The 14,070-nt window shown below is 40.7% G+C and overlaps 1 protein-coding gene across 2 annotated transcripts in view; it reads right to left on the bottom strand.

Moving 5' to 3' along the window:
* WAPL (WAPL cohesin release factor) overlaps positions 1-14,070 on the bottom strand; it is a 67,731-nt gene that overhangs the window by 51,328 nt on the left and 2,333 nt on the right. For both annotated transcript variants that reach the window (XM_042456833.1, XM_042456834.1), the window contains exon 2: positions 7,687-8,156. In XM_042456833.1, the coding sequence (XP_042312767.1) occupies positions 7,687-8,134 (448 nt within the window). In that variant the 5' untranslated portion in view covers positions 8,135-8,156. The remainder of the gene's footprint in view (positions 1-7,686; positions 8,157-14,070) is intronic.

Below are 14,070 nucleotides of genomic sequence, written 5' to 3'. Positions count from 1 at the left end.
GCCGAAGGAGCTACAAATTCCTAATGGAGCATTCCCACTAGGAATCTTTCAGTCCTTCAGTGTGACTTTTTGTTAAAGTTGATCATAGAGTTGCACTGGAGGACCTAGAGATTCTTAGACAGAACATATTAATCAAATCCATGATTAATCAAATCCACAAAAGTCAAATCCGCAAATGTGGAGGGACAAGTGTACTTCCATTAGCACTATAGGATTGTTCTTGTTTAACTGTGGCCTTCCACATTACCCAAAGATCTGCTCTAGAGCATTTTTCCAGTTCTCCAGTGCAGAATTTGAGTACATCCAATAGACCTCTGAGTATAGATAGTCTTTCTCTCAGTTTCACTGACAGAATTACGTCTATCAGCAGAATAACACTGTTGTTACGAAAACTGATAGAAAAAATTAATCACTATACATCTCTTTTAACTACACTTAGATACAGTAGGAGTCTTCCAGAAGTGTTTTGGATTTTAGAATTTTATGGATTTTGGAATAATTGCATATACATAAAGAAGATGGGGCCCAGTCTAAACATGACATTCATTTTTATATATACCATACATACACACACACACACACACACACAAAATTATATACATGATATTTTAATAATTCGGTGCATGAAACAAAGTTTATATACACTGAACAAGCAGAAAACAAAGGTATCACCGTCTCATCACTATGGATAAGATTTTGGAATATTTTAAATTTTGGAAATCTGGATAAGGGAGACCCAATTTGTATTAGCAAGGGCTGAAAGAAAATCATGTAACAACACAAAACTGCTACCTAGGTTCCCTACCTACAGAAAAACCAAGAATCCCTCACGGTTTTTTGTTGTTGCTTTGTTCTTTTTTCAAATTTTATTTTATTACAATTCGGGAATTGTATAAAATGTCAACATCTAAAAACAGCAATGATCAGCGATCAGTTAGTAATAACAAAATAGCCAATCAACAATGATATGGATATGATTGAAGTGACTGACTGAAATCAAAACAGAAGTAGGAATGAATAAAGTTGTTAAGACAGATGCTTATAGCTGTCTCAGACTGCATCCACACTACGGAAATAATCTGTGTTGACACCCCCTTAACTGCTATGGTTCAATACATTCTAGGATTTGTAGCTTTGTATGATGCTTAGCCTTCTCTGTCAAAGCATTCTGGTGCCACAACAAACTACAAATCTCAGGATTCCATAGCTGTAAGTCACGGAAGTTAAAGTGGTGTCAATCAGGATTATTGCTGAAGTGCAGATGCAGGCTCAGATTCAAAACTAACATCCATCTGTTAAGCAACCATATCTGGTGGCAGAGGATGAGGAGCATGAACACATTCCTCTAGCTCTCCCATTTGACTACATAGAAAGGGCTGTATGCTACACACAGCCTTCCTGGCACCCTTTTAAGCTAAGCAGCTGTTTTCAATAGACATAACATTTCCAGAAATTGTAGAGCCCATGGAAAATAATACCACCTCCACCACCCCAAAAAGACAGATAGGTAGAATTGAACACAATATTGATTTAAAAAACAAACAAACAGAGGCATGGGATTCAGATTAGCACCCTTTGCACATTGGAAGACTTTTTAAAAACTTACACAACATATACTACTTTATATAGAACTTGGATGTGCATGAACATATTGTCTGATATACAGGTGGAGTGTTCCTTGGGACTAGAACCATTTTGGATTTTGGAATACCTATATTTGTATATACATACATAATGAGACATTTGAATATTTAGCATTTCAGAATTCTGGATACAGGAGACTCAACCTGTAGTAAATATGACAATTATTCACAATATAGTATTTTTTACAGAACTTTCTTTTGTTATAAACAGACCTACAGGATCCATAAATATAACCAATACTTAAATAATAATAAAACTTTGTTTTTGCTAATCTGAAGAAGAGGTGACTCTACCCCATAAAATAGACAAAACTATGAGCATTAATATTATTCTGCCTCCTTTAGATCTCGTAGTGTCAGAACATGGAACACATTTATCCTCACAAAAAGAACTGAGAAAAAGAAACCAAGGGCCAAATAAACCGCCATCCAGACATTTTGGAGGCCTGGCGTTCCAACGATCTTTGCCCCCAAATCGCCCAGAAGTGCTCCAAGGCCACCTAAAGCAGCCCAAAAAGGGTCAGCAAAAAGTCGCTCTTGCCGTCAGGCCATTCGGGTCCGCGGCAGTGGCCAGCTTTGGGACTGCAACATCCAGTTGCTGATGTCCCAGAGCAACTTGGGTCAGAGAGGCCTCTGGCAGCTCCCTTTATCCTATCTGCTTCACCCCCAAGACCAGGAACTGGTCTTTCTCTTACATAGCTTTTAGAAATGATATTGAAGCAATAACTGTGAACATCATGTTTCATACTCCAAAATGCATGAAAAAAAATTGATGCTGTATTTTTTTTTAAAAAGAGCTTTCTTTTATCAGCCCTGAATTACCCACCATTTAACTGTATAAGATGATACTGGGTTATAGTATTTTTAAAAAGACCTATACCTATATTACCATGATCATCTTACTTTCTCACATTTTTGTATGCTAAAAAGCCCCAAGAATTGTTGTTTTTTTTCCAAGAGTGCTGCTCTAGGCCCTGACCATTTTTGCTACTCTTCTAAATCTACAGAACATAACAAGTGTGGTCTTGCTCCAGATTTGTGAAAGTCATTACAATATTTTTGCCTAGTTCCTCATCAACCATTCCTAATAGGTAAATTTCTGGTTTCATTTGAAATTTCAAATTTAGGATTTCTTCAATTGATGTATTTGATGTATGGAGATCCAATAAGTCCACCATTGATGGTATAGTGTTCTTGATTCCTTTTGGCATTTCCAACATTGGTTATCTAATTATTTATATATTTTGGATTACTTTTCTGGGCAGAGACACTATCTATAATGCATTTTATATAATTTTCCTTAATATTTTCAGCTAATCAGTTTATTGTTCTTTTCCATAACTTTTCCTATTTACCTAATTTATGACCGATGTTCTGGTCTCGCCTCACCATAGAGTCCTTAATAAACTCCTCTTCTGCATTCCACTTTAATAATATTTTATATATTTTAAATAACACTTTTTGATTCTCACTTCTTAATACTTTTTCCGAATCTGTCATTTTCTCCTCAATTCCACAATTCCTTACCTCCATCTTTAATTTCCCTTAATTGCCCATGAAGTAACCAATGACAAGAAATCCCCCCAAACCACCCCTTAACTTATACATGAGGTGAACTTATACATGAGTATATATGGTAAGTTCCCTTTTTTCAACAGTCAACGCCTGCTCCATTTTGATCAATGTGTAAGTGAAAATCTATCCCAGTATGTGTCACTTTACACTTGCCTGAGCCTCATACAGCATTTTAATGCTTAATGTTCCAGTTTGGTAAGATCCTTCCCGAGTTTTTTAATAGACTTTTCATTTTAACTGTTCTAAATAATTTGGTGTCATATTCCAGTTTGACCACACCACTGCTTATCCCAGACTCCAGATTAATGTGAACAAGATACAAACCGCTACCCACAATACAGATCCTTCCAAACAGTTATTATCACCAAAGCCATATTGATTTGAGGAGAGGGAGGGCACAGAAGGTTATTCATGTTTCATTGTGTTCATATTTATGAGAAGTGTTATATTTTTCTACAGAGAACAAGTTCTGTCAGGAGGCAAATTTTAAGTAGACTCTTCCCAACTGCCACATCCAAGCACTATCAACCCAGAAGACATGATAAAGCCCATTATGGCATTTCTTAGAAGCTGATCTCTCCAGAGCCTTGATATTCAGCAAAACACCAGTTTTTATATTGTTGCATAAACTATTAACTAGAGATATATCTTTAAGAAAGAACATCTACAATAGCTTTAACTGCTTAACCAAGCAATGTTGCTATTCAACATGAAAATGACAGGAACTATGGTAACATTCTACTCATGGCTCAATTACACTGTAAGTATTCACCGAAAAAGTAATTTCATATATCACCCTAAGCCACAGTTTTGTACATGAATGAACCATAGCAAGTCTCATAGCCAGTCTTTCTGCATTAAGTTCAGAAGTATTTGTTTCTGCTTTCCATTAACAACAGTACAGCCAGCTGAATAATCTGCATCTGAACCTGATATTAATCTTAAATGTGGTTAATTTAAATAAGCCTACTTCTAACTATGGTTTGAAATTGGCTTACTTGAAACTAAGCATACTACACATGTTAACAGTTTGTTAGTGGGGAGAAAACTTCATAAAGCAAAACACATGCACAGGAAGGAGAGAACATACACTTAAGGCTGTCTATGGCCCCATACAGACAGGCCAAAATAAAGTTGCTTTGGGTCACTTTGGAGGTATGCTGTTTAAATGATGCATGCATCTTAAGAGTCTGGAAGCTGCACCAAAGCCATGCTCCAGTGCTTAGGACTAGATTGTGGCTTTGGCATGGCTGCCAGACTCTTTGGACGTATGCATCATTTAAACAGCATACCTCCAAAGTGACCCGAAGCAGCTTTATTTTGGCCTGTCTGTATGGGGCCTATGTTATGTCACATTAAGGGATGGGAATCATCCACCTTGCCAAATGCTGCTGAACTGCAACTCTCCAGCATGCTTCACCACTGGCTATGTTGCCTAGAGCTGCTGGTAGCCAATAACATCTAGAGCAGTGGTTCCCAACCTTTCTAATGCCGCGACCCTTTAATACAGTTCCTCACGTTGTGGCGACCCCCAACCATACATGTGTTTTACGATGGTCTTAGGCGACCCCTGTGAAAGGGTCATTCGACCCCCAAAGGGGTCCCGACCCACAGGTTGGGAACCACTGATCTAGAGGATGCCATGATTTCCAGTGTCAAGCTAAATGAGGCTTCAGTATAATGTGCAAACACAGCCCAAACTATGATTTAGTGTGATGTGAAAATACAACTCTTAATAGTCAAGTAAAATGCCCCCTCTGAAATTCCAACTCATTGATACCAGTTATAAGGAAAGAGCAGCAGAGCCAATGAACCCAAAAGTTATTAGCATAGTTGTCTGAAATTCAAATTGCTGAGGGTGCTACATTTCTGAAGTGAGTAAGGTTCCTCAAGATGCCCAACCATCTATTTAAGATAATAACTTGTCAACCATTTCCTCAATCATAACTTTAAAATATCACATTTAGAGAAACCACTTAATCATGTAAACATATATGTAGACTCAATTTGATTATCTCTGAAGGTACGTGCCTAGTGAACAAACACTTGTTATGTTATGAAGTATTACCCTGTGGGATTCCATTTAAGTTCACCAGAGATTTCTGGTAAACACGATCTGTTTTTCTTCCTTTCTTGAGCAGGTGGATTTTGCTAATGAATAATATTACTACCCTATGATTTTCATCTGACACATTTCTCCCATTGTAACTAAATTTCTTCAACTTTTATGCACAGGAGTTTCATAAATTGGTTACATGAAACAAACAAAAAACTGTAACCCATAAACTCACTATAACAACTACTAGTTGTATATTATATCAGCTGAGCAAAACTAAGCAATCACATTATTATTATTATTATTATTAACCTTTATTTATGAAGCGCTGTAAATTTACACAGCGCTGTACATGCAATCTTTTTAGTTAGACGGTTCCCTGCCCTCAGGCTTACATGCAAGTGAGGCCTCTGTTTCCCTTGCTTCAACATGAACACAAATAGTAGTGACTCCCAGAATTCATCTACAGCTGAAACATAAAGCTTTCAGGTGACTCCTAGAGCTTTTTAAAAGCAGGATAGACAAGTTCCCACTTTGCATGTGACAGGAGCAGTCTGCATCAATGATATTTCTGCATTTGCAGCTTCTCTGAATATGGAGAATGGATCTTCAGATACAACTGTTTTCAAAAGAGAGCCTATTCACATTTCTTTATCTTTAAAAATGAACAAACTACTAATATTCACATTATCATAATTAAGCTGGTGGAGTTTTATTTTTTAAAAAATATTTTTATTAAGTGAGTAGAGTTTAAAAACTGTTATATGATTATACTGTATTTTGAAAAGTTAACTACAGTGGTGCCTCGGGTTACGAAATTAATTCGTTCCGCGGCCGCTTTCGTAACCCGAAATGCCTTCGTAAGCCGAATTGCCATAGGCGCTAATGGGGAAAAGCCGCGTTTCGTGCGAAAAAGCCGAAAAAAGCACCAAAAATTTTCTTCGTATCCCGAAAAAACATTCGTAACCCGGAACAATGATTTCCTATGGGATTTTTTCGTATCCCGAAAATTTCGTAACCTGGGTATTTCGTATCCCGAGGTACCACTGTACATTGCAGGACTGCTATAAGGACTGCTAAAATAGCGAACATGAAGTGCCTTATACAAAATATAAATGCTGAATATTTAAATGCATACTTAGAATTCTATCATGTGAATGAAATAAACCTATATTTACAAACATACAGTAGTCAAGAACAAAGGAGTGGGTACAATGTTCGGTGATATTCTGAGAAAAGATCATTTCTTGAACATTTCCCAAACATCCAAATAACGGGGAAAGCCTTACATCCTGTTTACCAATAACAAATTCATTCTACTAGCATGGCTCTTTACTTTCCTAAAATAACACCATCCACATATGAGAAAAGTATCAGAAGGCTTGGAGTAACCCCAAAGGTTTGCAAGGTTTTTTAAAAAAAAGAAGTGGGGGGAAAATACCAAATGGGATAAAACTTAAGCAGCAGCCAATGAAAGTTGATGTTGCTGGATGGACAAGGAAAACTGACATGACTTTCTTTCTTTCTTTTTAGGGAAAATAGACAAATAACCACATGGAAACCCACTGGAAGGGCTTGGGCAAGTCACACTAACTCAGAGATGCTATTCCCAAAATCAGCACCAGACTTTTTGGCACTGAATTTCTCTAAACTGGCTGGAATAGGAGCAGAAACAGTGTCAATAAACCATATTCTGTACAAGAATATAGAGAAACAGGTGTCCCTTTTCAATAGATGGCTTCTGATACTTTTAGCAGCAACTTTAAGATACTAGGATTAAAAGAATTACAAACATTTCCAAGGATGGTACAGTTGTGTCTGTGTCCCATTACCTCTTTCAATTCTATACACACAAGTAACTACCACAAAAAAATTGTTAGACCAGTTGTGGAGGCTGTAGGTAGCCTTGTACTGGAATGCCAGCCTGAAATATATGGTACATAACATTTTATTTATATCCCACCTTTTTCCCAATATGAGGCCTGAGACTTTTAAGCCTGTGAAAGTGTTTGTTGGTATTTTACTCACTGTACAGAATCACTGCATGCAATTTATTTATAAAGTATCTATTTGTTCTATTTGTGTTCTATAAACAACGAAGCCCACATTTTATGTCTCATCTGCAGATATAACTCATTTTATTTTACTTACAAAAGCTTGTTTTGTAAAAGAACTCCTTGTTGTTTTGATTTTAAGATAGTCATTCATACCATATAAAGTGAAAACAGATTTGATCAAACACTCTAACTCAAATATAAGAGTTTTCTAAACGTCTCTCCCCTTTCCCTCCCACAAACACCCAGGACATGGAGAAATTTAAACTGTGGGTCAGAGGTAAGCAACTATAACTGGTGAAAAATGTTTGGAAGGCTAACTATTAACTCTCAACACAACTATTTTATCCAAGCATACCTGCAATGACAGGAACAGCACTGTTGCCTTTGATTTTACCATCCTCCATGATCCATTTGATGGACAGCATGTCTTCATTGACGGACTGAGTAATTTTGCTATTTGATTCAAGTGCAGAAGTGAGGTCTCCAGATTGAGATGCTTCAACAGACTCCAACTGAGAAGAACCTTTAGCCTGTGACACGTTCTTTGAAGATACTGGCAGCGATTCTTCATCGCTGTCAAATCCAAACGGATCTTCTATTACTTCCTCTTCTACTTTGGGTTTTTTAGGAATTTCAGAAATGTCTGGCTTGATGTTGGGCCTCTTCTGTCCTAGCTTGGCCATAAAGGTAGTTTCTCCCCATTTTGTACTAAGGGTGGTCCGTTTGTTGGAAAAAACTTCATCAAATTTTGAACTGCCATTGCCCCCTTTTCTGCTATACGTCTTCCCAAACCTGGATGTCATTTTGACACCTGTTTCATATTCTCTGTTGAAAGAAAATATATTTTAGAATATAGACAAGAAAAAAAAATCAAAATAGAATAGCATACACAAATTTCTTTCTGTTTTAACAATTATTACAAATGCTCAGATCACGTTTATAGAACATTTGAAGTAAACAATCGTGACAGAAACATAGGGTCCGAACAGACAGGACAAAGTAAAGCTGCTTCAGGTCACTTTGGAGGTATGCTGTTTAAATGACACATACATCTTAAGAGGCCAGAAGCTGCACCGAAGCTGTGCTCCAGTCCTTAGGACTGGAGCGTAGATCTAGTGCAGCTTCTGGCCTCTTAGGACACATACAGCACTTAAACAGCATACCTCCAAAGTGACCCGAAGCAGCTTTATTTTGGCCTGTCTGTTCAGGCCCAATATTAGATAAATTAGTCATTTAATTTCTCCCTCAGCCCAGGTTCCTTCACTGAAATGTGTCTAAATAAATTTGTTTTGAAAAACATTGCAAGTTTTACTGGACTCCAGACTGTACCACCAACTCATATACTATGCCGACTGAAGATGATAAAAACTGTAATATAAGACATTTACAAGGCACCAGATAGGGGAAAGTTGCCTTAATTATTAAATGATTTTCCTTGGGATTTTTTTAATAACAATAAACATATTAGAACATTTTAATCAAGTCTTAAACAAGCCAGGTCTGAAAATCCTAAACCTGAGCCATCCATAGGTGATTCCAATGTTAAATAATGGTGAAGGGGCTCCTAGGCATCCTACTTCTATTGTTTCACGGTGTCTATTTTAGATTGCAACCCCTAAGAATATGGACATAATTGTTCTTTGAAAAGGGCAACATATGATGGTGCTTTAACAATTTACGGTTAACATAAATATTAATAATAGATATTAGCAGTGTTAAAGACTGGTTATTAACCAATTAATAACAGATATACAGACATCTCTCTTTGGTTCTAATCACTTCTAAAATATGTAGCATCAGAGACTTGTTCCCTCACTGTCGTGTCCAAACTATGCAGCTTTGGTCATCGCTGACCAGAAGGCCTATTCTCCTTGAGGTCTGAACCACAGCTATGATGATGATGCTCTTTTGGCTCTACTGCAGGACTATCAGCACAGGCATGAAGGAACAAACGTTTCCCCAGTACCAACATATATGTATCTAAAATAAATATGTATGTGTATGTGTGTGTGTGATATTAAAGTACACTTGCCCTTCCATATTCGCTAGGGTTGGGGGTTAAAGACCCCCGTGAATATGGAAAAACCACAAATAACAAAAACACCATATTTTAACCTGAGAGAACATCTCTCTAGGGATCTCTAGGTCCTCCGGTGCAACTCTGTGGTCAATGTCTGACAGATGCTGACCATAGAACTGCGCTGGAGGAGCTACAAATGCCTAGCAGAGCATTCTCTCTTGGATTCTCTAGGTCTTTCAGTGCTATTTTTAGTTAAAGATGACCATAGAGTTGCACTGCAGGACCTAGATATTCCTAGAGAGAACATATTAATCAAAACTGTGAATAATCAAATCCGCAAATATCAAATCTGCAAATATGGAGGGATGAGTGTACATGAATTTCTCTCTCTTTTCAGCACGATTTTTTTCCTCTGCACCCAATGGAATGGTTTGAAAAATATTTTTATCTTTATATTCCATCTTGTTCTTTGTTGTTTTGATTTTAAGACAAGAAAAACTAGGTGTTTGCCATGAACTACACAAAATACAAGCTGAGCCAGTGATTTGCCATGACAGCCACAAACGTAAGAACTCCAAGGCACTGCATTATAGGACTTAAATCATGACTAAATGCTGGTTTGCCATGAAGAGAGAGTAAAAAACTTCCCCAAGTAGAAAGTGCGAAAAGCATCCCTTAGAAACTAGAAACCTGATGCTCTTTTTAGTGTGACTAGTCAATAATATCTTAAGATAATGTACCTCCTCAGTGTAGAGTGAAACATACGATAAATCTGAAACTGCAGGACAAGTGTTGTGTAAACACTAACCCTTATCAAAAGGTTTCACAATTCAAATGCATGTAAAGTTTCTGGGATATTATTTGTTTTAAAAAACCTTCCGTATTTTTCCAATTTACAATCACTGTTTGACAGAAGAACAAAAACATAAATGTAATAAGATAATCACTTTTATATACTTGCATGTTAATTGCAATATTTTATGAAACAACAGAAAAAGACCGGTCTATTAGTTCCAATTGTACCAGAAAAAAGTTAAGATAACTCTGCATCGGTGCTACTTATAAACACAATTTTAAGATGGGAAACAAATAATAATAAAGAGCCCTGGTGGTGCAGTTGTTAAATGCCTATACTGCAGCCACTCATTCACAAACCACAAGGTTGTGAGTTCGATACCAACCAGAGGCTCAGGGTCGAGGTTGACTCAGCCTGGCATCCTTCCAAGGTCCCTGAAATGAGTACCCAGCTTGTTGGGGACAACTGGCTTACACACTGTAAACTGCTTAGGGAGTGCTTAACTGCATTGATGAGCAGTATAGAAATGGACTTGTTATTGCTATTAATAATATCACTGGCTAAGGAAAATAATACAATCAACAGGATGCACCCATTTTCAGAGCTGCACCTTTTTATCCTTACAAAAATATACATTCTTCCCTATTTAAAGAATAGCTTTACTGCATTACATTCTCCCTACAGTTTAGCAGGGATTGCAGTAAAGATTCACACAGGCCAGTCAGCCTGAACCTGTATGTAAGAGTAAACATATCATGATTGTTGCTGACGATCAAGAAAACTGTCCATTTTGATACCTTAGGAGTAACTTCTCTTTTGCATCTTCTACTTATCGTGGACTGTTTTAGTTTTACTTCCTACTTTAAAGCCTAAGGACCTGACCAGACAGGCCAAAATAAAGCTGCTTTGGTTCACTTTGGAGATATGTGGTTTAAATGACACACACATTTTAAGAGGCCAGACGCTGCACTGAAGCTGTGCTCCAGTCCTTAGGACTGGAGCGTAGCTCTAGTGCAGCTTCTGGCCTCTTAGGACACATACAGCATTTAAACAGCATACCTCCAAAGTGACACGAAGCAGCTTTATTTTGGCCTGTCTGTTCAGGCCCTAACTCTTCCATGCTGCTTGCAACTAAGGTCTGTTACAGACTGCCAAAATAAAGCTGCTTTGGGTCTCCTTGGAGGTATTCTGTTTAAATGATGCATGCATCCTAAGAATCTGGAAGCTGCACCAAAGCTGCCCTCCAGTGCTTAGGAATGGAGTGTGGCTTTGGCGCAACCTCCGGACCCTTAGGACCCATGCATCATTTAAATAGCATACCTCCAAAGAGACCCAAAGCAGCTTTATTTTAGCAGTCTGTAACAGGCCTAAGTCTATTAGTTGAAACTGGGCACTGAAAGACAACCAAAGTTTTACTACAGCCACTCTGTGTGTGTTGTAGGATATCACAGGGTGGTAATGGCTGCCTTTAAGCTCAGAAACACAAACTTCAGTGCAAAACAGCAGCTTTTATTCTGTGTGGCAATGTTGCAAGGACTAAAGCAATTTCAGTGGTTTTGTTTTGTCATTCAAGTTGTTTCTGAGATATGGTGACCCTAACGTGAACCTGTCATAGGGTTTTCTTGGCAAGATTTATTCAGAAGCTTGCCATTGCCTTCTTGTACAGATTCAAACCCTGGCCTCCAGTTGTAAGCCAACGCTCGAACCACTACATAACATTGGCTCTCCATGACCGCTACTGAGCACTAAAGTTAGACGCTTTCCTCAAACCCTGTACCGAGAGTTGATTTCCCCGTAAAAAAGAGAGCGCCTCCTTAGATAATTTTATCCACATCACACTCAGCCCTCCATACAGCGACTTTGATTATTCACAGATTGTTATACGTTCTCTCTAGGAGTATCTAGTCCTCTGGTGCCAACTATTGGTCAACATTAACGACAAGTTGCACTGAGAGACCTAAATTCCTATAAGAGGCGCTGCTAGGCATTTATTAGTACTCCTCCAATGCAGTTCTATAGCCATGCTGTCGGACGTTGGCCACAGAGTGTGCACAGAGGACCTGAGATTCCCAGCGAGCGAAAACATGTGTTTAATATTGATTTGTGGTGTAGCCAGATTCGGGGGGTTTTGTGCCCCGAAAACCCGGGCGAATACTTTCAATACTGGTCCTCTATAAGGGTCATGGGGACTCCAACTGTGGATACTTGATAATGGTATTGAAAGGAGGAATGAATGGTAAAGGAGGATGGAATGGCACTCAGGGTCGGAGAGATAACCCAGTTTTGGCATGCTTTAAACTCTTTGTGTGGAATTAGGGGAGCTGGAGTTTGTTGTGGGGCCAGAGCAGAGAACAGTGAGGGATTTGCCCAGGGAGGGGCCTAAAAGGGAGCCTTTTCCGCAACTGTCCTCCTCCGAAGAAGGTTGGGAAGAGATGGCCCCGAAGCCGCCGGGGGAACAGGAGTTCGAGGGAGGGATGAAGGGAGGGAGGCCCCTCCTGGCTCGCCACCAGGCGGCGGCGGCGGCGGCGACGAGGACGGTCTCCCGCCCCGGATGACAATGAGCCACCTGATCTTTCAACGAAAATCACACAGGCCTCCCAGGATGGAGGGCCGGGAAGGGAAGGAAAGAAAAAGAGGAGGAGGGAAGGAGAAGATGGAGGACCTGGAAGAAGGAGATAGAGGAGGGAAGAAGAAGAAATGAGGGGAGATGGAGGGGGGAGGGAGCACCAGCTTGTTGGGGCCGTTAGTTTTACAGCTGGACGCTGTTAGTTCGTAGGAAGAGTGTAGAGAGAAGAAGCGATTTGTTGAGGAAGGGAAAAGGAGAGAGGAAGGAGGAAAAGAAAATGAGATGGAGGAGGAGAAGGAAAGGGACGGAGAGAGGATAAGACAAGAGAAGAAAGGAGGAGGAAAAGAAAGAGCACTAGGAGAAGAAAGAACGAAGGAGAGGCGGACAAAAAGACGAAGAGAGAAGAATGCATAAAGGGCGGCGAGAGATCGACCAAGGAGGAAGGAAGAGGAGGCAAGGATGCGGAGGCGCCCTCTCAGGAGCGATGGGCGACAAGGGGCAGCCGAGCAACGACGAGGAAAGGAACGCAGGACGGAAAGAAGCGGAAAGGGAAGAAAAGCAGAGAGGAGGAGGAGGAAGGAGAAGCGAGGGATCCCCGGTCGGTTCTCCTCCTCCCGGCGAAGGAGAGCAAGGCCTCCCCCACCCAGACCACCCCTCCTCCTGGCCTGGGACTCCGAGCAGCGCCTCGCATGATCCATCGGGCCGGTTCCTCCCCGCCGTTCCCTTCGGGAGCCGTCAGGAAACCGCTTCCCCCCTTGGCCCTACACAACTCGAGGTTCGGAGTGGGTGCTCAGTGCTGCCTTCCGGGCCCTGTTTGCCTCTCTCTCGCTCGCGCGCTCGCTCTCTCCTGGCGACCCCCGGCCTCCCTCCCTTGGGCTTACGGCGCCGCTCCGTCGATGGGCTCCTCCTCCTCCACCTCCTCCTCCGCCGCAGCCGCCCCCCCTGCGGCGCGCGTCCTCGTACGCTTTGGCGAGAGAGATGCTATTACGACTAAGACTCCTACAACGGCTAAGCGCCTGCGCTCTGCACAGCCCTGGACCATCTCTCCGCCATTTTCTTGGGGCCCCGCTGCTCTCGCTCCCCCCTTCTGCGCTTCCTTTCCCCTTCGGCCCCTTCCGTCCTGCGCTTTTTCGCAACAAACACTCCCGCGCCGCATCGGCCATCACAGCCCGCCCTTACTCACCGACAATCCTGTCGGCGGCGCGCATCTCCCAGGGGAAAGATTTCCCCTAGTGCGCAAGCGCGTCACTCGTCCGAGGCGCTCTTCCCGCCTCCTTTCGGTCCGTTCGTAATTTCCGGAGGCACGTCCTCTGACTCGCGCCTCCCCTTGGCAACTGACCATCACCCCCACTGCCTC

The sequence above is a fragment of the Sceloporus undulatus genome, chromosome 3 (assembly GCF_019175285.1).
Source record: "Sceloporus undulatus isolate JIND9_A2432 ecotype Alabama chromosome 3, SceUnd_v1.1, whole genome shotgun sequence".
Taxonomy (NCBI): Eukaryota; Metazoa; Chordata; class Lepidosauria; order Squamata; family Phrynosomatidae; genus Sceloporus; species Sceloporus undulatus.
Note: the sequence above shows the minus strand (reverse complement) of the source record. Positions and strands in the feature narration are given on the sequence as shown.